Below are 20,018 nucleotides of genomic sequence, written 5' to 3'. Positions count from 1 at the left end.
TGTGGCGGGATACAGCTAGTTAAATTAATAAAAATTGTTTATAAAGGTTTTTTTGCTAGTTTAAAGACAAAAGTTCATCAGAATTCCCTGCATTAAATGTACGCCCTGCATTAAATTGACCTTCTTAATTGACCTTCTTAATACTCACCAAAACTTTTGTTTTCGACCCATAAATTCGAATCCCTTCAGTGGTAACAATCAGACAAATATATACGAGTGATTTTATAGGGATCCTTTTTTCATCGTATGGAATTTCAATATTTTTCGTGTCTACATTTAATATTAATTTCTTTATGAAGAAAATTTAAGTTATTTTCATGTTTTTTAAATTATCGTTGGGGAAAATAAAGAGCGCTACTGCCAACAAACAGGTACTCATAAAGAAAATAAATCATTTAACAATTAATGAATGTTAAGAATAGTTGAAATTTCACTATAGTATGTAAGATATCTTAGTTTCAGGGAAGCATTCGAAAATGATTCGTTGAATTTATTTGCCTATATATTTTTTGGAATTGCAGCCCACATAATGAAGATAATTTTTAAGTTTTAATTCTTAAATCTCGTTACAGATATAATGTTTGCCTAGCAAGATAGTTGAAAGGATGGATCACCAAGGAACATTTTCCCATGTTAAAAAGCAAACTGTGGATACTTGCACTTTTAAAACCAATAAATAATAAAATAATAATATTATATATACATACCATTTATTTTTTTTATTATTTTCTTTAAATTCAAAGGCCAATATTGCAATTCTGAAAATTACGTTGTTATTAAAACTAATCATACATACAAGAGTGTAATCTTAAATTTGATTGGATATTTCAGCCAACATACCTCTAATTATTTTTTATTCTTATAGTGGTAGTAGGTAGACTCATATATATACGTATATACTTAAAAGAATTTATAGGTATTAAAAACCAGTGGCAGTTTATTAACAAAAATATCAAACCAAAAATATTATATGTATAGCAAGCATATTATAAAAAAACATTAATGTCTAGAGGCATTCTAATCTTAATTTAGATTTTATAAAATTATTTTTATAAATTGTCTTATAAATATTCAAATTTTTATACGATTATCATAAAAACCTTTTAATGTCAACCAAATACTTTAGAATGGGTTAGGCTAAAGGATCTTATCCGCTCGACTCAATGACTGATTTAAACTAAACCAAACCAATCGACGCTACTGTTCGGGATGACGACGCTTAACACTATTTCCCCATCCTGCCTCTCCAATCGTAATTATATCAACACTACGTAATTACATCAACACTCTACGTCTTAATCTATCTACGTCGGCCGTGATATATTCCTTTCTGCCTGGATGCAAATAGTTTTACATTTATAATCTCTTTTTCGCATTCTTTAATCTCTCATTCCTTGAGCGTAGGTTATTATGCGTCATGCCTTCCTGCACGAAAAGGTAGTTCTCGCAGTTCTCAATATGCCTTATGATAAAATATGCTTTATTGACTCTCTTGATCTCTTGAGTCTTTTTTAAGTGATCCTGGAGAAAGACGCAGAAAAAGCTTTTGAGCAGAATTTCATGAGGAGTTTTTGTTTTCTAATGCTGGGCAGTGGCGTAGCAAATGATTAATTTTCGTCTATAACTAGCTTATATTGCTCTAAAATATTTATTCTGTTTTAATACTGTTTTTATTTATCTCGGATCATAATGATCGAACTATGATCTTCTTTAACGCACTTATCAATGTGAGTGATGAGTATATTACCATAATGATCTACTTTGCTCTTGTTTACGCTAGTTTAACCAATTTGTCTGACTTAGTGTTTCCCTTCAAATTACTCTGTCCAGGAGTCTGCGGACAGTTACTTTGATAACCATAATGTTCGTTTGTTGTCTAAATTTTGACCTGTAAGTGTATGGCTACCATATTTGACTTTTGATTGTTCAGCGCTTTGAGTACCTAAATATCTGCTCCTGTCTTCAAACTTGTCAATTAATCATTCGTGAATATGGAAGTCTTCCATATTATTCCTAGCAATCAATACTAAAATCCAGACCATTAACTTCCCACTTATTATTCTACAATTTCGTTAATAATTATAATTTCTACTTTAATATTAATCATTTTTAAGCATATCTTGACGTTACGAGACCAATATCTCGCGTGCATGACTACGTATGTAAAGCTAAATTGAAAATTTCGATTTGAATTTTCAGATTCATTACAATTACTTCTATATAGGAAGGTACCTACTGAGAAGTTAGAAATTTATAGGTGTCAAAAACCAGTGGCAGTTTGTTAACCAAAATATTAAATCAAAAACTATGTATAACATATTATAAAAAAACATTACCTAATGTCTAGAGGCATTCTAATCTTAATTTAGATTTTATAAAATTATTTTTATAATTTGTCTTATAAATATTCAAATTTGAATATGATTATTATTAATAATTTTTAATGTCAACCAAATATTAATATTTGTGAAAATATTTACGAATAATTTTGATAATTTTGATTATTTAAATGTTTTTAAAAATCTTTAATTTAAATCTACCAAGAATCAATCAAACTTTGTGATCCAATTCGTTGTGTGCGTAGTCATAATAGGGACAATAAAATCGATGCCAGCGCTTCCAGTGAACAATTTTGGCGTATAAGGAGGCTGTTATGACTTATTTGCACTTTTTTCCATGTAAATGTTATAGTAAATGTCAAATAAAAAGTATTGAAAAATAAAAATTAATTAAACTTAATGCATTAAAAATTGTGAAAATAGGAAATAAATATTTTTTTAAATGTAAATTATCATAATTATTTATTTAAATTTGTAAGACAATAATATAAAATTTTCAATGTAAGCTATAAATGCAATCCATACAATTATATTAATAAAGTAATGTATCGTTACCAAGGAAAAGCCTCCAATAAAACTCATGCACGGTGCGAATAGAGCAACCAGTATGTGTATACTTTACACGTAACTAAATGGTGTATTTCAGAGTTTTGCCATTTTCCGTATAACCAATATTCGATTAATTTAACAATATCTTGAGTCTTTAAATATCATTTTTGAATATAGATGTAGTCCTAGTAAATTTGCAACTGGTGTAATCTCTTTAAATTCTGATATCAACAGTTTCTCAACGTAAGTTGTAGGTTTTTAATTTTTTTTAAGGATTTTCGAAACTCGTACTCTTACACGCACCTGGCAAATTAGAGAATTTAAGTAACCAAATGTTTAATTGGTTTGGTGTGCTTGGACTAATTTTTTAATTTTCATTCAAAATACTCAAAAAGTTTCCAGACAGAAAAAGGCGCATTTTTTAATCAACTGGAATAATACTAAAGTCACCACTCGAACCGTTTTGGAACACTTTACTACCTCTGAAAACTTCTTGGGTATCATGATCGCTTTTCAAAATAGTGTGACCAATGATATATTGAGGGCGCAATATATAAAACGGATTTTGGTTAAATTAAGAGTAAAATAAGTGTTTATTAGTTGCTCTATTGGTACGTATTAATGCTTCCAGCTCACGATCAAAATTTAGATGGCTTGGCTCCTGGTAGATTATGAAAATGAACCACAACTTCAACTTACTTGGGCTTCCTCAAAATGATTATTACCACCAAAAGCACTAATTTATATTTTTCTACTAACGTATTTTCGATTTCTAACGTGATTTCAGGTAAATGGGTGGCATTATAATACTGAAAATTCACCAGAATTGCACCTATTTTGGAATTGGGCCTACAGTAGAATCTCGATAACTTAGACCTCAACAAGGTAAAAATTTCTATAAATTAATAAATTTTTTGTTCGCCTCCCTTCAGAGCCTCTTCAATACAAATACAAAGCCTCTATAACAAAACAAATAATTTGGAAATTGAACCTCAGTAACTTCAAGTAATGTTTTGACGACCTCAATAACATCATCTATTATTGAACCTAGTCCTTGTCCTTTCCTTATTGAAAAATTGAAAACTCGATAACTCAAATTAAATTAAACATTTCCCTTGATTTTTAACTTATCTAAAGTTTCGAAAAGCTTTGTATGTACTCAAAAGCTTTCAAATTATTTAAATTATATTAAAGCAAATATTTTATTACCATTTAATCATCAATTAGGGATATATTAATGAAATAATAACTAAAATTAAAAAATTAGTGTTAATACTTTTAAAAACTTGTTTTGGACAAAATCAAAAAAGAAATTAATCACAATTTGTGTATAATAAACATTCAAAATACCAAATAACTAATTATTTTCAATGTAAATATAAACACAACAACTTAATTAACAATTCATGCTAACTTTATAAATAGGAATTTTTAATTTTATTAAGCTTTCATTTACAAAAATCTTATTAAAAACATAAAGAAATAAAGAAACGAACATTATTTTATTATATGCCAACGTAAATAAAAAACTTGAGCTCTAACACTGGAATATTCGCAATAACCAATTTATACAATGACCGATGATCATTCGCTAACGTCATATTAAAAAAAAAAGACGGGAGTCGACATTTCGTTGTTTTATTAGTCAGAAGGTGATTGCTTTTTGTTTTTTATTTCTTTATATACCAAACTTAATTCACAAATAACCGCATTAATGATACTTCAGCTTCTGATATTTAGAGTAAATATTCAGATAATTATACCTTTAAGTTTTAAAACAATGCTTTATAGAGATACTGTTGGGCATATTGCTATAACTTTAAAATATTATATAGAATTTTATTTATGTTTGTATTTATCGATTATTTTCAAATATAATTGAATCAATAATTTGTGTAATTTGTACGCATTAAAAATAATGCCAAATTTTTTTAAAATTAATTTAATGAAATTGTTTTCTTATTAAAATACCTTTATTAATTAAGCAAAATTTAAATAGTGGACAATTGAATTCTCTTTGTTAGCGAGACATCTACTGTTGACGAATGAAAATGAAAATGGTATTTTACCTAAACGTTGGTTTACAACTTACTATGACTTTATTAGTTGAATTAAACTTTACTAGGTGACTCTACCACAATAGAATATCTGTCTGCGGAAAGTACAGATTTTTAAATTTGGACTAAACGATGTATTATTCGAGCGATTTAAGCGAGCTAAAACGCTTATTCTTATGAGGGTCCTTTTTTATATTCATTTTGGCCTAAGATACCCATGGCATTGTGGGCCGTCTCGTCACTAAGCTCGCTTCAAAAATACTCTCATAAACTTCGACAATTGGTTCCTTTTACTAAACGTAGATAAAAATTCCTTTGAATTTATTCGTTTATGCCTTTGACTCGCTAATAATTACTTAGATGGTTAAGTGTAGTCATGGAGCCTTGTTTATGCCAGAGGCGCAGCTACCACATCAGTGACATAAGGCATTCAGAAGCCTTGCAGGAGTAATACAAATTTTACATTTTAACCAACATCTTAGTTAGCTATTAATATTCTTTGAAAATTTATTTCTTGATTAATATTATTTACTTTACATTTTTGTTTAATAATTAGCAATATTGGTAGTAAAGGATTGATTAATTATTTTTGTTTTTGATTACATCCTATTTTTCAACTATTTTGTCTTATTTCCTGCAAATTTTATTTATTGTGAGCGCCAATGACTTTTTGTTATATATCACTTTATTGGTGCATTTCGTCAAGTACTCATACAACATTCCTCCAAGCTCACGGTCGCTGCTTTTCCCGTTCCGTGGCTAAAGAAGTATTTTGATGTTGTAAATACTTAGTGAAATGCATTCAGCACCCTATATTTCTCCGACATAGTTTTACGTACACATGCAATTCTGGAACACGCAGAAACCGAATGCTAATAATCCATCCACGTTATTTATATGTATTTCAAGTAGTAGAAACTTGAAAAAAATGAGCAATAAAAGATTACCTGGAATTAATTTAAGAACATGGAAAATTCTAAATAAAAATGCCAAATAAAATATTTTTAATAAAAAATTTATTATAAAAACACTAATTGTACTTTCAAATTTTAAGGGGAAGATGAGGCCAAAATTGAATAGCCTTTTTAGCATGATGTTCAAATGAAAATTTAACAGCTGTTTCACAAGCTCTAATCAATGGTGCACCCTTACCATATAATATGTCCATTTCATTATTATGTTCGACATTATTAAAGTTTATAGTTTCAACTAATCCTTCTTTTTTATCACGAGACGTTCCATTATCGTTATTTGAATTTGCACTCTCTTCTTTCTTGTTTGCTCTTTCTACTGCTCTTTTTTCTCTTAAATGTCTCCGGTGACGTTCTGTTTGTTCCATGAATTTTAGCCAAGTATCATCAACCACAAACTTAACAGGTAAATTATCTTCTTGAGGATTATGTTCGTTTTCTGTTCCAGTTTCAGAATTTGTTGATTCTATTTGTGAAATATCTTCCTGTAAATTTCTATTATGCACATTGGATGATGAAAATTCTCCCTGTAAATTGTGCGCATCGCGTGGTGAAAAATGCATATGACATGCACTGGAACTTTTTCTGTTCCAATCATCTTCCGAATAAAATTTTCTAATGTGTTCGTGTAACATTTTATTTTCTGCTTCTAATGAAAGTGCTCTTGATTTCCAATAAGCTATTTGATGCTGATATTGCCATTCATTCATATCACTAATATTATCAATTGAATTTCCAATAATTCTATCAACATTTTCATTCATGTTACTTTTGTAATATTCTATATTTTTGTACTGATTTAATGAAAATTGATTTTTTTTGGCTTGCTTCGCTAATTTTTTTTTAAATATAAATTTCAGTTTTTGTCGTTCTCTGGCACGTAGCTTACCTCGTAGTTTAGAAAAATATTTTTCAGGAAATATTTTCCTTCTTGTGTTAGGTTCTGACATGTTTATATTTCTATGACATACTCATAGATACATGCAGTGGTGCCAACAATAAATTATCTTTCTCAAGCCCACTAGACCATAGAGATAATACCATAGAGCTATAAAGACATAGAAAATGCAATAAGTAAATTCTTGACCATAGTGAAAGAGGTAGAAACTAAAGAAACAGAAGTCCGAGGTACTCTTTCCTTTTCATTCAAGCTATAAACCCTTTCAAAATTATTTGGATCGATTCTGTTAACCATTTTACACGGATTTTGCCTTCATCATAAAAAAATTAATTGCCCTTTATATTTCATACACCTTCAAAACTAAATATTAATATTATTTTCGTATCAAATACATTAATTGTTAGAACTTGCATAACTGTAATAAGATATATGCAAATTATTAAAAATATTTTGTACTTTTGACATAGAGGGTTTAAAGTTTTGTTATTTTTTCCAAATAGAAGGTAATTTGTATTGATACAGACCACATTATAATCCATATAGATATCCATACAATATCTTATCTCTTTAAAATGATCTAAGTGTAAAATGATTCCGATTTAAATCGGTGGATAGTCTTCTTCAGCAGGAAATAGTCTAAAATTGAGATATTTCAATATTTATTGTATATAAAATTCGTAATCATGTTTTGGCAGAGAGCATATAGTAGGTGGAGGAGATAGCTAAGTTGATTCAGCGCTATCATCTTATAAAATCGTTTGTTTTTTTACGTCATGTAAGTAAAAAAGAGATAGCCACTCTTAGATAGCCACACATACATATATGAATGTCAAACACACATAACTATTAATCCCATATAGCACGTACTATATAATTTACGCCCTCATGGGTAAACAGTGATGTTTACGAAAATATGTTTCAAACAAATTATTTACTATTTTTTATTTATTTATTTTATTCAAGAAACATTTCTTATATTTAAATTTTCTCTATCGGTTCTATATCTAACGGTTTACAAGATCCAATTGACCTATGCTGCTCATTTACGAACTAGACCTCACTTTTTACGTCCTATGCACGCTATAAAAATACTTATCTCTGTATTTTGGAGTTATCGTGTTTACGGACGGACAGACAGGCAGACAACCGAAATGGACTAATTAGATTTTTCTATGAACATCTATACCAAAATTTTGTTCGTAGCAACAATATTTTTTTGCGTTACATGTTTTAAATTTAAAATGTTAGTTTTTTATGAGGAAAAACTCTCTAATTTAAAGTGTTTAATGTTAATGTAAAATTTTTTTCCTAGCATCATTATTTTTAAGCGTTACAAACTTTGTACTAAACTTAATATACTATGATTTATTTCATATATATATATGGTATAATAAATATTATTTAATAACAAGAGAAAACATACAATTGACTGAGTAAATTGTTGAATTACCATGCATAGACCGTGTTGATATCCCCATATAATACATACTATACAATTTACGCCTAATTTGCGCCCTAACGGGTAACCGGTGATGTTAATATGAAAAAATAAGGAAGATTTTTTACATTTAAAGTTTTCTTCTATCTCTAACAGTTTACAAGATGGGTCCTAAGGACCCATAGGTCGAGACCCAATTGACCTATGTTGCTCATTTACGAACTTTTTACGTCCTGAGTACGCTGTAAAAATTTCAGCTTGATATCTTTTTTCGTTTTTGAGTTATCGTGTTGACTGACAGACGGGCAGACGGACAGACAACCGAAAATAGACTAATTAGATGATTTTATAAACACCTATACCAAAATTTTGTTCATAGCATTAATATTTTTAAGCGTTACAAACTTGGGACTAAACTTAGTATACCTTGCATATTACATATATGCATGGTATAATTAAACTTTACTAACCTGTGATACATGTCTAACCATTTTTTTAGAACTTTCATACAGAATTAAACAAAAAGTAACTATTGAAACAACTGACTTCTGTCAATACGATCATGCGCATTGAATACCATGCTCTGGAATTGTGTTTCTCTGTCAGCTGTTTGATTAACGTGTTGTTGTGTTTGTTAATCTTCTCTGTGAAGCAATATGTACATACTTGGTACATGTTAGACCTATTTAGTAAAATATATGATCTCATGTGCAAACATTATCTTAGAACAATGGCGCTTGAAGAGGGTGCAAACATTATATTCGAACATATAATTAAATGATTAAAAAAAGGAATTTTTACTTTCTATTTTTTCGTAAGCCAATTTATAAAATCAAATGTCTTACGTTTTTACAGTTGAAAAAAATGAAATACATGATTTGCGTCTTTTTTTGTGTGATGACCACTATAGGTCGTAGATGGTCAGTATAGATAATTGAAAACAAAAATATTTTCTTATTATTTACATTTTATTGAATTTAATATAAACTTATAAACTATAAACTTAAAAAATGATATTCTTATTTTTTGTGTTGTTTACTTTTAATAATGTATACGATATTTATTTACATCAAAGTCTCTCGATTATAATTGACGATTTTAATATGATACATACAGCGTAAACTAAATATTGACAAATATCTTTAATTAAGATTACTAGACAGTATCATATTAAAATCGTCAATTATAATCGAGAGACTTTATGATGAGCCGTCCTCTTCTTAATAAAGACAGAAGTTTAAGAAGAGAACTGTTCAACATAAGTCTGACTGTAGATTTGTAAACCACAATAAAAACAGCAAGACAGTAATTTTCTCAAGAGAAACGTTAGTGAAATGATTTACATCAAGGCTTTAGATTGTGTAAATTTCAGAACTGACACACAGTGCTTGAGTACAGTATACAGTGATTTAATTAACAATGTAAAAACTTCTATTGATATTCGAAATTAATAATAATTCATACATTATCTCTTTCTCTAATTTTACGATTAAAATTTTGAAAAATTCAAGCTACTTTAAATGGACGTATGGATTTCTAATCTTTTGTTCACTGCCATCATATTCAATGCAATCATACATGTATTTTCTTAGACATCTGTAAAAAAAAATTGTTTAATTTATTGAAAAGAATCTTACTTATTCCTCTGTAAAAACTAGCTTATATAAAAATTCATATTTTCCGAAATTATAAACGGCTATATCTCCACGAAAAAATAATCGAATCTGGATCAACCTAACCTTTGTCATAAGAATATACTTTCTAATTTTCGAACTAGAAACTCAAAAATTTAAATCATAATCTACCACTCTGTTCTTAAGGTTGAAAGGATGAGAATAATTATTCCTTGATATTTTATAAAAACACAAAAAGTTCATTATTTTCCGTAAAAATCGTCTTTTCATTATCGTACAAGCTTTTTTAAACCGAATTATTCACTCTGCAAACTTAACTTACTTAACTATGCTGTGTCTTTTAAAATAATCTATAAAGGCAAAAGCTCACAAAAAGCCTTCTTTGGGAAAATTTTGAATTGCATTTAAATTTTACTTTTATTGCGGGACAATTTGGTAACATACAAACCTGCAATCATTGCCACATTTAGGACTACGGCATTTTGGACATGGGAAAAAGCAACCAGTACACCTTTCTTTCAAACAATCACATAAATCTAATTTTGTTCTAATATGTATTCCACGTTCATCATACAATACGTTGGTATATCGACGCCTAAAACAATAATTGTAAACGTTACAATAAAATTTTTAACTATATACATTAAATTACTAAACAATATATACTAAATTATAGTTTAGTATACAATTTAATCAGCAATTTCGAAAAGGATATTTAAATACTGAATATTTAAACTTTTCAGTAAATATAAAAAATTAATTATTTTCTAATTAAGTATAATACACTAGCGAACCCGACAGACGTTGTCCTGTCCTAAACCCACCCCTCTAAACCGATCTCAATAAACCCATCTTGCTAAACCCAAATTTACTCCTATCTATTGCACACGCCATGGCCTGACCTTCGGCCTGGCTGTAGCCTTCGGCAGTGGAGCCCCCTGTGCTCGCATTTAGCCCTAATAAATACCTATTCACAATACTTGAATAATAATACCTCAATACTATTAAAAATACTAAAATATTAAAAGTACAGAGTAAGTTGTAATATTATGTAATATGTGATTTATATGCCCTGTCACCATTTAATGAAATTTAATTTTTAATACGGAACCATCAATAACAGTTGTAGTGGACCGAATGGTGAATCCAAATATTTATATATAATATATAAGTAAGTAAGTAACATAACTAAGTAATTTATTCGAAAAGGGCACATCTCTTTAGAGTTGTAGACTTTTCGAAATTATTTCTGTACACGCCATGACGTTGACAATAGAACAAATATCAAACAGAACACAATTCGTACAGGAAAGCGTTTAGAACATATTGACATGAAAAATCGAGATGTGCCCTTTATGCGAGATATGCCCTTTTTGAAATTGATGATTCAATTCAAGATCAGACGGTGCTAATCAATAAAGATATCCGAGGCGAGACGTCAAAACCATTGATTCGCATAGAAAATCAAAATAAAACGACGTTTAAGAATACCAATTTTATGAATAATTTCAGATATGGATACTCGTAATACTTTTCGTTAAAAGTAAGGCCGAAGAATAAAATTTTGTCCTTACATCGTGGGGATGCCCATTAATAACCAATGATATTTATTTATTTCGGGTTGAGTTGGGTTGGGTCTGCAAGTTGACTATAACGGTTTAATTAATTTTCCCCACGAAATTAGTCTTTATTATATTGGTTTGCGTAGAAACATACCAAATTTAAAACGATTCAAGAAATAAGAATGACAAAAAGTTTTTTTTCAAATTTTCTCTTTAAGCTTTTGAAAATAAAAAGAAAAATCGAAAAGAAAAAATTTATTACCCTGTATTAGTTAATTTTCTATTAAGTTTTCTTTTTTCTCTAGCACTCGATTCAGGATCGAAATTTCCCATAAATTGTCGAGCAGCTTTTTCCGTTTCAATGAAATTCTAAAATAATATGAAAATGTTTCAATAGTCGTGTCCTTACTTTATACTACTAATTTTAATTCGTAGGAAAAAGGACTAGATATTGTCTTAATCCTAATTCCTACGAATTAAAATTAGTAATAATATAAAAATTTAGCTTATAAATCTTACCCAGTTTGGTCTTGCATTCGATGTTTCAGAGGAATTTCGTCTTCCTGATTCATCAGAATCATTAATGTCGATTTCACTAACATTGTCATTTAACTCTGACAGAGTCTCGGAAGTAACTGACATACTAATTATTTATTAATTGGTATTAAGCCTTCGATTTAATTTTAATATACGAAAAAAAGTGAAGACTTGATGCTCTGCTCTAATATTTTGTTTACTTCAAACTAACCTAAAATAATTTTCTGAATATAACACATAGAAGTAATAACCTCTTTGACATAAACACATATTAAAAAAAGAGAGTTTTTTAAATACTTGCGAAATAATGTTATTAATCTATTTGGAACTACTGCCAAATTTTTTTTTGTACCTTACCTACTTTACAATATTGTCAGCAATCTGCAATTTTTTATTACAATATTTTCTTATCTTTAAAAATAATATGCATGCCCACTTTCCCGAACGAAAATGTTCTAGAAAATTCAAACAATTAAGTGAAGATAAAAACTAACTTAATTAACTCGTTTAATATAGCCGCTATAATGTTTGAACTAATAGTAGGGGAGCCCAAGAGGGGATTTGTGTAGTAACTCGAGCGCGTCAGATTAAAATATGGGGGGTTCCTTGGACCTTTCTTAGTACTTCCACCAAATATTAGCCCTAAATATGGGGGACCCGCGTAAGGCAGACGGTCAGATTAGTAAAAACAAAATTGCGATAGGTGAATTAACTCGAGAGCGCCAGATTAATATATGGTGGGTTAATTACATGCTAAATTTCAATGTAAATTTCAATAATATGAAAAATTTTGATCACGCGCGAGTTGCTACGGGTAACAAACTTTGCAAGCCTCCCATTTCTTTGCGTCTCGCTTAAATCGTCAAATTATTGGAATGTACATTTTTTAGCATGTAACTATCCCACCATATCTTAATCTGACGCGCTCGAGTTACTACACAAATCCCCTCTTGGGCTCCCCTACTATAAATATAAATATTATTTTAAAAGGCCAGATTGTGCCACTTTTTCCGAATTAGGCTTTTTTTATATGCTTGGGTTACTATAAAAAAAAGTTTGTGCTACAAAAATTTGTGCACCATTGTAATATATTATTATGTACTGGCAAATTATTGGTTGAAAATAATGAGGCGCTTTGGGTACTATAATAGCCTCTTTTTCATCACAGGTAGGACTACTTGATATAAGTTTTTGTAACAAAACTGTAGAGAGTGTCAACAACTTCAGTCGTTTATAAATTGGAAAGCAACGTTCAAGATAATCACAAGAAAATATATTTTGTTATTTGATTTACCTTAGTAAACAAATTGGAATAAATAAAAAAAATATATAAATGATTCAGTTACAAAAAAGTTTTATTAAATGACTATTATTCTACAAACAGGAGCCCATAATAGCCGCTACACTGTCAAAATCTATTTTTTCACTGATGTTCTTCGTTTTAATTATTTCATCTTGATTAGCAATGAAGATCAATCCATTTTCTTCTTTCCAACCATATTTATTCACCCAATGTTTAAGAGTCAAATCATCGACATCACCCAACAATTGTGTTAAATGTACACGATCTACTGTTTGATAAGTAATTCCAACAACATGACACACAAATTTACGTATTGAATCCAAAAAACCCGTAATTTGTGAATAAAGTTCTGGCATTGAATGTACACGGGTCCAAAACAATTGGAATTCGCATTGTTCCAAAATATGTCCCAAATACATTATTTGATTTATAGGTTCTTGAGCCAACTAAAAAAGGATAAATTGAATTTTAGACTGTATTCAAAGAATCAATATTGTTTTATAGCACACCTGTTTTTCATTTAGTAGACATTTGCAAAGAATAAAATCAGTATGTGGAAAATTAGTTAATGCTTTCAATAAAATTTGAATAGTTATTTTCAAGTTAAATTTATGAGGATTAAACTGGTACAATTTTAATACTGCCAAATTTGCTTCCAAATCATAAGCGTTTTCTCGTGCTTGTATTTCTACATATGCTTCCAAAGTTTCCAAGTTTTCAGGATTATACCTACAAAGTTATATTATATTATTCGACAATTTTTAAAACAAATGGATAGTAATTTTACCTTTCTATGCCTTTGAGCATATGTGCAATAGTTTGTTTCATTACTTCTACGGTGTCAACCATTTTTCTTACAAATTTAGAATATTTAGATATAAGAATTTAATAAAGAAATCTTTGTCTTAACGTGACTTAAAAGATTGAGGTTAAGTTAACCAAACGCCAATTAGTTTTTTGGGTGAATTCTGAATAAATGTTCTATTTGTACTATCTTGCATACACTATTACACTGGGTGCAAGTAAAGAAAGATAGCTTTATTACACCATAATGAAACTACCTTTTTCTACTTACATTAAATGTATAGCCCATTTGATTATTTATTCACAAATGTTAAACCAAACTAATACAACAGTGGCCGGATAGACTGATGGAGAGGAAAAGATTTGGAAATATTATTTTAAAACATATACTACTAACTCTTCATATTTTCGTCAAGATAAGAATTTAGAATTGGACTAATGTGTAACGCAACGTAAAACGCTGGAGCACATCATAAAATATTTTTAGAAATAAGCCCAAAATCTTTTACTATTTCTTGTACACCTAATTTTATAACAAATGAAAGTATAGTTAAATTAGCGAAGTCAGTGGCTGAAGCTACGACCCCTCCCCCACTCCGTGTGTGGTAAATATTTAAGGCTTAATAATAGTATTTCACAAGACACTTTTAAACGCATCCTATGCTGGGTTGTTCCCACTACTCAACACTAGGAGTAAATTGGACGAACGTCTGAAACATCGACTTTTCAAGTCATGTATCCGGCCCGTACTCACGTATGCTGCCCCAATCTGGACGAACGTTGCTCCTTCGCAGCTTGCGAAAATGCAAAAATTTCAAAATCGTTATCTTCGCACGATTTCGAAAGTCCCCTTACGATATCCAGCTGAAACTCTCCGCAGAGAAACTGGACACCCCACAATCAAACTTTCATCCAAACCATTTCAAAATTCTATTTCCAATCTTCCCGCAAAAATCCTTTCCTGGAAATCAATGAACTGGACCAATTTGACCTGCGTACATTACTTTTTAGGAAACGATATCGCATGCCACATGATGTCGATTACAACTAATTCGGTGTAATATAAATTGTATATATTTTCTTTAAGTTCTTGTTCAGGGCCGGATTAATCCTCAACGGGGCCCTAGGCAACCATCAACTTGGTGGCCCTTTTTTCACGTCCGTTCCCTTCTTTTTTCGATTAAAAAATACAAACTTAATCTGACTCAATGCAAAGTATACCTAACATCTCGAATCGCTCTTGTCGCGTTGTAGCTCTTTCAGCAGCTTTGATTTTTTTTTAATTGCGAGAAGGATCGTTCGGCAGAACAATTTGTGATCATTAATGTTAAAAAAATCCGAAGAGCTATTTCTGTGTTAGGAAATACATCGGCTAATTGATCTTCCATTAGAATCTTATACAAATGACTATAAGTTTTGTCAAAGTAGTCGGAAATGTCCTTTTTAGGAACTTTGTCTAGTTCGTCGGTCGTCGCCTTTTGAATGCGGCCAATTGAGTTTTATTTATTTGAGTAAAATTTATTTTCAGTTCTGATTATATTTCCTTTCACTCTCTAGAATTTTATGTTTGTAAGAAAATTTTAGAAGGCTTTTTCATTTTTTGGGGGCCCCCTAAAATAGGGGGCCCCAGGCAACTGCCTATTTTGCCTACTTGTTAATCCGGCCCTGTTCTTGTTTTAGGTACGTCTTATCCGTCCAAGTTAGGTTAATTTTAGATATCAATGGTTTTTTATATAAGATTTTTCCAATTTAGAAACGATATAAAATGTTAATATATTTCGATGTATTTAATAAGATGATGTATTATAGGTAAAGCTGAGGCTAGGAACTATAGATTCTAGGACATATTGTAAACTGACGAATTAATAAATAATTTTCGATACAATTCAATTTACACGAGAAATTAAAACATACACATAGTGAACGGAGGAAAACAATTGGTCAAATGTTACTTCTGATTTCGACCTAAATCTTTACAAATGCAAAAACTGCTCTACGAGAGGTCATATCGTGCCACTTAATTAGTAGACCGTTTTTAACGGCACACAGCCACGATTGAATGTTCCCGTCAACAACATGTGAACAGGCCTGGTTTGATATATTTTGACGTCTATGAAAGAGGTGGATTTTCACTTTCACAATTGAAAACAGCTGTTGGGTTAATGGCGCAATTTTATTTGATGTCTAGCGTAGTATAACTTTGGTGTATTTTTCTTATATCTTTCATTAAAGAATTATAACATGACATTTTGAGTAAATAGGATTAAATAAAATTGATAATGGATTCTGTGATATTAGATACGCGTAATTTATTATTAAGCCCTTCAAATAGGGCAAAAATGAGAGCAAAAACGGCTGCTATGAAAATAAAACATGGATCACCAAAGTTAAAAGAAGTTTTACGTAATGTAAGAATAGCAATTTGTGATAATTTTGTATGAAAATAATAATTAAAATTTTTTAAATTTTTATTTAGCGTTGTAAAATTCGTATGAAAGAACAAAGAAGTAAGTCATTTGATCAAGCTCGAAAAACAGCTCCTTTTGAATCAATATTATTGCAAGAATTAGAAGATTTTGATTTTGATAAAGAATACGATATTTATATGAATTGTAAAAGCAATGATTTTAATGAAGCATCACAATCAGGAGAAGATGATTGGATTATGAATGAAATTGATCGAATTATATCAGTTGATGAAGCTGCTTTAGAGCAAATGTTAGAACATAAGGTAAAAAAATCATCAGCGTGTTCAAAATAAAATAAATTGCTTGATAAGCTAAGTTAGATACTCAAAATATCCCTGAATAGATGTTTTTACCATCAACATCTTATTAGATATTTTAGGTTTCTAATAATACAAAACCAAATTTAGCAGTTTTATTACAAATTATTTATTTATTCAATTTTTAAAGTACAAGTATTTTGGATGCGTCTTGTTTATAATCGATATTTTATTAGTTAATGATTGCATTATATTCGGTTGCCACCACAGATTATAAATTATTACATAAATAGATAGGCAACTCTACTGTACATGAAATGTTGTCCAAAAAGCCCCCTGGAGAAAAGCACTTACAGTAAACTATTAAAAAAAAAAATGGCGGGAATTAGGTACTATTCGAAATATTTCTATTCAGTTTATCTTTTTTTTTTAAATTTGTTTGTATTTATTTGTCTTCTAATTAAATAAAGTGAAGTTTTTTAAATAACAAATATTAATAAAATAATAATTTATTGCAATAACTTAAATAATATTTTAATATTATCATTATTAATAACAATTAATTATTATTTTGATGTAAGTTAAATGCATTGTAAAAACATTTTATTTCGTTAATAGTCAATTATAATCAAAATTAAACACTACCTAAATGTAATCAACACGATTAACAAGACCTAAGCGCTAAAATAAACTCAGTACATACCATAAAAAATCGGAAAATAATATAAACACACCTAAAACGACTAAATTACACTAATTAGTTAATGAACAGGGGCACAATGAAAACGGCCAAAATACTTAAATAATGCCACTATTCAAATAATCCACAAAATGTTAATAAAGACAGTCAATTGAGAATACACACAAAGAAATTTAACGAATTTTAATGACATGCAAACGAATTTTGAAAGACGTATTGTTTATTTATTTAAAAATATATAAAATATTGTTTCCCCAACAATCATTGAAATGGATAAATTATTATCAAAACTAATAGATGGCCCTACACGAATATAACGTGTAGAGCCACCTAGAGAAAGGCACTTCCAGGGAACGAAAATAATAAAAATTTTACAGGGAGTTGCAGATATGTTTTAAATTAAAAACTATAATCTGTGGTTGCCACAGCTGAATAAACATTCAAATGCACAATACGTCATTCATCTTATCGACGCACAGCATGCTTCTAATACGTTATAATATCCCACGCTTCTTAGTTGTTTTTTTTGTCCCTGTTATGTTTTTGTCATTTAATATACATTTGGTTTCCAAAAATCTCGTTGCTTTTTATTATTCACCTGAAGGTGAGATTTCATGTTATATCTTTTTTATTTTATGGACAGTCTTTTTATTTCATCACATCTAAACTTAGATATGTGTCTAACTTAGCTTACTTAACACTTTATTGTTTTAAAAGCGCTAACAATCAAAATTTTTAATAATATCATTTTGATGCTAGGTAATATGTCCGATTTGTCAAAAAGGTGAATTAGAATTAATAACAAATGAAATTGCTGTATGTATGGCATGCAACGAAAGTTTACCAGCACCTAATGGCTTAGAAGATTTTGAGAGTTGCATAAATAAAGCAATTCAATTGCATAATAATGCACAATGTATGAGTATACCTGGTTTTGTAAAATTACCCGATTGTATATCTAATTTGTATTTAGTTTGTGAAGATTGTTCTTGTTTGAATGTAATTTTTTAAATATTTCGTTCTTGTTTACAATTATTTTTAACGTTTATTAATTATACATATAAATTTTAAAGTTTTGTTTATTTTAGAAAAATAAAGCTTAATATACTTCTTTTTGTTAGTGAAAAAGATTTACTTTTGTCATCCTTAATCATTCCTTAAACTATATTAGGCTTTTTTTTATCAGAAAATGCGCTCTCGCCACGGCCCCTCTGTGTAAATTAAAAATCTTCATTCATTATCTATTTCACATTAACATGGGAGTACAATACAACATCTACTAAATTTGTAATGGGCATATTTTTTCATGTGTTCATAAAATCAACTAATTAGTCCATTAAAAAGTAAGGTCGAGTTCGTAAATGAGCAACATAGTACAATTAGGTCTTGGGTCCGTATGAACCATTTCTTGTCGATCGTTAGAAATAGAACAAAAGTTTTAATGAAAAAAGTTCACTTTTGTTTGAAACCTTTTTTCGTAAACGTCACCTTTTATCCGTGAGGGCGCAAATTAAGATAAAAATTTGGGGTCCATTTTCTCCAAAACTATACGTAAATGATAGAAAGTTGAAAATTTGCAGGTAGCTAGTAGTCTTGTGAAACATTCTCGCAAAAAGAAACAAAATTAAAGAAAATACTTTCAAAAACCAATTAAATGACTGCCGAAATGCCGCTATAATAATTGTGTTGGTTTTTTAAACTCTTCTAATTTATAAAAAAATAATGCAAGCACTGATTTTCAAAACTTTCTATACAAGGTATTTCAACAATTTGCCTAGTCAATTGTTTGTTTTCATTTGTTATTTTTTATAAACATTAAAAAATGTTAGAAAGGTTTTTAAATTTTGTTAGAATTAAAATTTTTATGTATTGTACAATGAAATTTAGTTCTAAATCTCACAATATTATTATTAACTTTGCTATGTATTGTTGAGTAAATTATCGAACAGGACATAGTCAGTTTATTGGCTTTGATAGTATAAAATAGCAACGCATTCTTGAGCTTATGTCTCACGAAATATTCATCTGAATAGAAAAGTAAAAAATTGCTAAATTAAATTTTAATTTTTGATAGAGATTCAGAGAGTTGGAATAGTATTGCTCCGGTTATTTGTGAAGTGATATAACTGGAGAAATGGGTCAGGAAAGTTTTTTAAATTGTGTCTTTTAGAGTCGAAAATTTTTCAGAAATAATAAACAATTTTGTAAGAAAATCGGCATCACGTGCAATACTTTTTTATGAGTATTGCACTCTCTATGCATTCATACCTCACTATTTGTAGAAGTTCGAGACGTTTCTAATGATTCTTGATATTTTAAATTGAGCGCCTCCAGCTATTACAAATAGTCAAGTATGAGTGACTCAGGAAAAAATATTTTTTTTACTTTTTAATACAATAAATGCTTGTTCCTTAAAAAGTATTTTATTTAAATTTTTATTTTAAAACTAAAAAACGTATGTATATAGAAAATGGTGGAAGCGTGGGAAAATCGAGGTC

The 20,018-nt window shown here is 29.4% G+C and overlaps 4 protein-coding genes across 4 annotated transcripts; 1 reads left to right on the top strand and 3 right to left on the bottom strand.

Annotated features, from left to right (window-relative positions):
- Positions 1 to 5,987: 5,987 nt before the first annotated feature.
- Positions 5,988 to 6,871, bottom strand: LOC123305643. The gene has a single exon (XM_044887419.1). It carries the CDS (start codon positions 6,864 to 6,866, stop codon positions 5,988 to 5,990), a length of 879 nt encoding a protein of 292 aa, XP_044743354.1. The 5' UTR covers positions 6,867 to 6,871.
- Positions 6,872 to 9,438: 2,567 nt separating this feature from the next.
- LOC123305604 (ARL14 effector protein) lies at positions 9,439 to 12,755 on the bottom strand. Its single transcript, XM_044887375.1, has 5 exons — positions 12,346 to 12,755; positions 11,971 to 12,199; positions 11,714 to 11,820; positions 10,338 to 10,484; positions 9,439 to 9,851 (listed from the first exon to the last, which is right to left on the bottom strand). Exons 2-5 carry the CDS (start codon positions 12,091 to 12,093, stop codon positions 9,767 to 9,769), a joined length of 462 nt encoding a protein of 153 aa, XP_044743310.1. The 5' UTR covers positions 12,094 to 12,199; positions 12,346 to 12,755; the 3' UTR covers positions 9,439 to 9,766.
- Positions 12,756 to 13,325: 570 nt separating this feature from the next.
- LOC123305230 (eukaryotic translation initiation factor 3 subunit K) lies at positions 13,326 to 14,277 on the bottom strand. The gene is made up of 3 exons (XM_044886888.1): positions 14,079 to 14,277; positions 13,801 to 14,020; positions 13,326 to 13,737 (listed from the first exon to the last, which is right to left on the bottom strand). The coding sequence occupies exons 1-3, from the start codon at positions 14,138 to 14,140 to the stop codon at positions 13,363 to 13,365; spliced, it is 657 nt and encodes a 218-aa protein (XP_044742823.1). The 5' UTR covers positions 14,141 to 14,277; the 3' UTR covers positions 13,326 to 13,362.
- Positions 14,278 to 15,952: 1,675 nt separating this feature from the next.
- Positions 15,953 to 18,623, top strand: LOC123305114. Its single transcript, XM_044886740.1, has 4 exons — positions 15,953 to 16,503; positions 16,572 to 16,826; positions 18,280 to 18,519; positions 18,609 to 18,623. The coding sequence occupies exons 1-4, from the start codon at positions 16,375 to 16,377 to the stop codon at positions 18,621 to 18,623; spliced, it is 639 nt and encodes a 212-aa protein (XP_044742675.1). The 5' UTR covers positions 15,953 to 16,374.
- Positions 18,624 to 20,018: the final 1,395 nt, after the last annotated feature.

Source organism: Chrysoperla carnea, chromosome 1 (assembly GCF_905475395.1).
Source record: "Chrysoperla carnea chromosome 1, inChrCarn1.1, whole genome shotgun sequence".
NCBI classification, from domain to species: Eukaryota; Metazoa; Arthropoda; class Insecta; order Neuroptera; family Chrysopidae; genus Chrysoperla; species Chrysoperla carnea.
This window is presented reverse-complemented; position numbering and strand designations above follow the sequence as displayed.

What these genes read in the sequence shown, in the direction of transcription:
- LOC123305604 (XM_044887375.1), bottom strand. Translation starts at nt 12,093, where the DNA reads ATGTCAGTTACTTCCGAGACTCTGTCAGAGTTAAATGACAATGTTAGT. An exon ending in CGAATGCAAGACCAAACTGG is followed by an intron (nt 11,821 to 11,970) that starts GTAAGATTTATA and finishes ATATTATTTTAG; the next exon opens with AATTTCATTGAAACGGAAAA. An exon ending in AGAAAATTAACTAATACAGG is followed by an intron (nt 10,485 to 11,713) that starts GTAATAAATTTT and finishes TTATTGTTTTAG; the next exon opens with GCGTCGATATACCAACGTAT.
- LOC123305114 (XM_044886740.1), top strand. Translation starts at nt 16,375, where the DNA reads ATGGATTCTGTGATATTAGATACGCGTAATTTATTATTAAGCCCTTCA. An exon ending in TAAAAGAAGTTTTACGTAAT is followed by an intron (nt 16,504 to 16,571) that starts GTAAGAATAGCA and finishes ATTTTTATTTAG; the next exon opens with CGTTGTAAAATTCGTATGAA. An exon ending in AGCAAATGTTAGAACATAAG is followed by an intron (nt 16,827 to 18,279) that starts GTAAAAAAATCA and finishes TTTTGATGCTAG; the next exon opens with GTAATATGTCCGATTTGTCA.
- LOC123305230 (XM_044886888.1), bottom strand. Translation starts at nt 14,140, where the DNA reads ATGGTTGACACCGTAGAAGTAATGAAACAAACTATTGCACATATGCTC. An exon ending in ATGCTCAAAGGCATAGAAAG is followed by an intron (nt 14,021 to 14,078) that starts GTAAAATTACTA and finishes ATAACTTTGTAG; the next exon opens with GTATAATCCTGAAAACTTGG. An exon ending in GTCTACTAAATGAAAAACAG is followed by an intron (nt 13,738 to 13,800) that starts GTGTGCTATAAA and finishes ATCCTTTTTTAG; the next exon opens with TTGGCTCAAGAACCTATAAA.
- LOC123305643 (XM_044887419.1), bottom strand. Translation starts at nt 6,866, where the DNA reads ATGTCAGAACCTAACACAAGAAGGAAAATATTTCCTGAAAAATATTTT.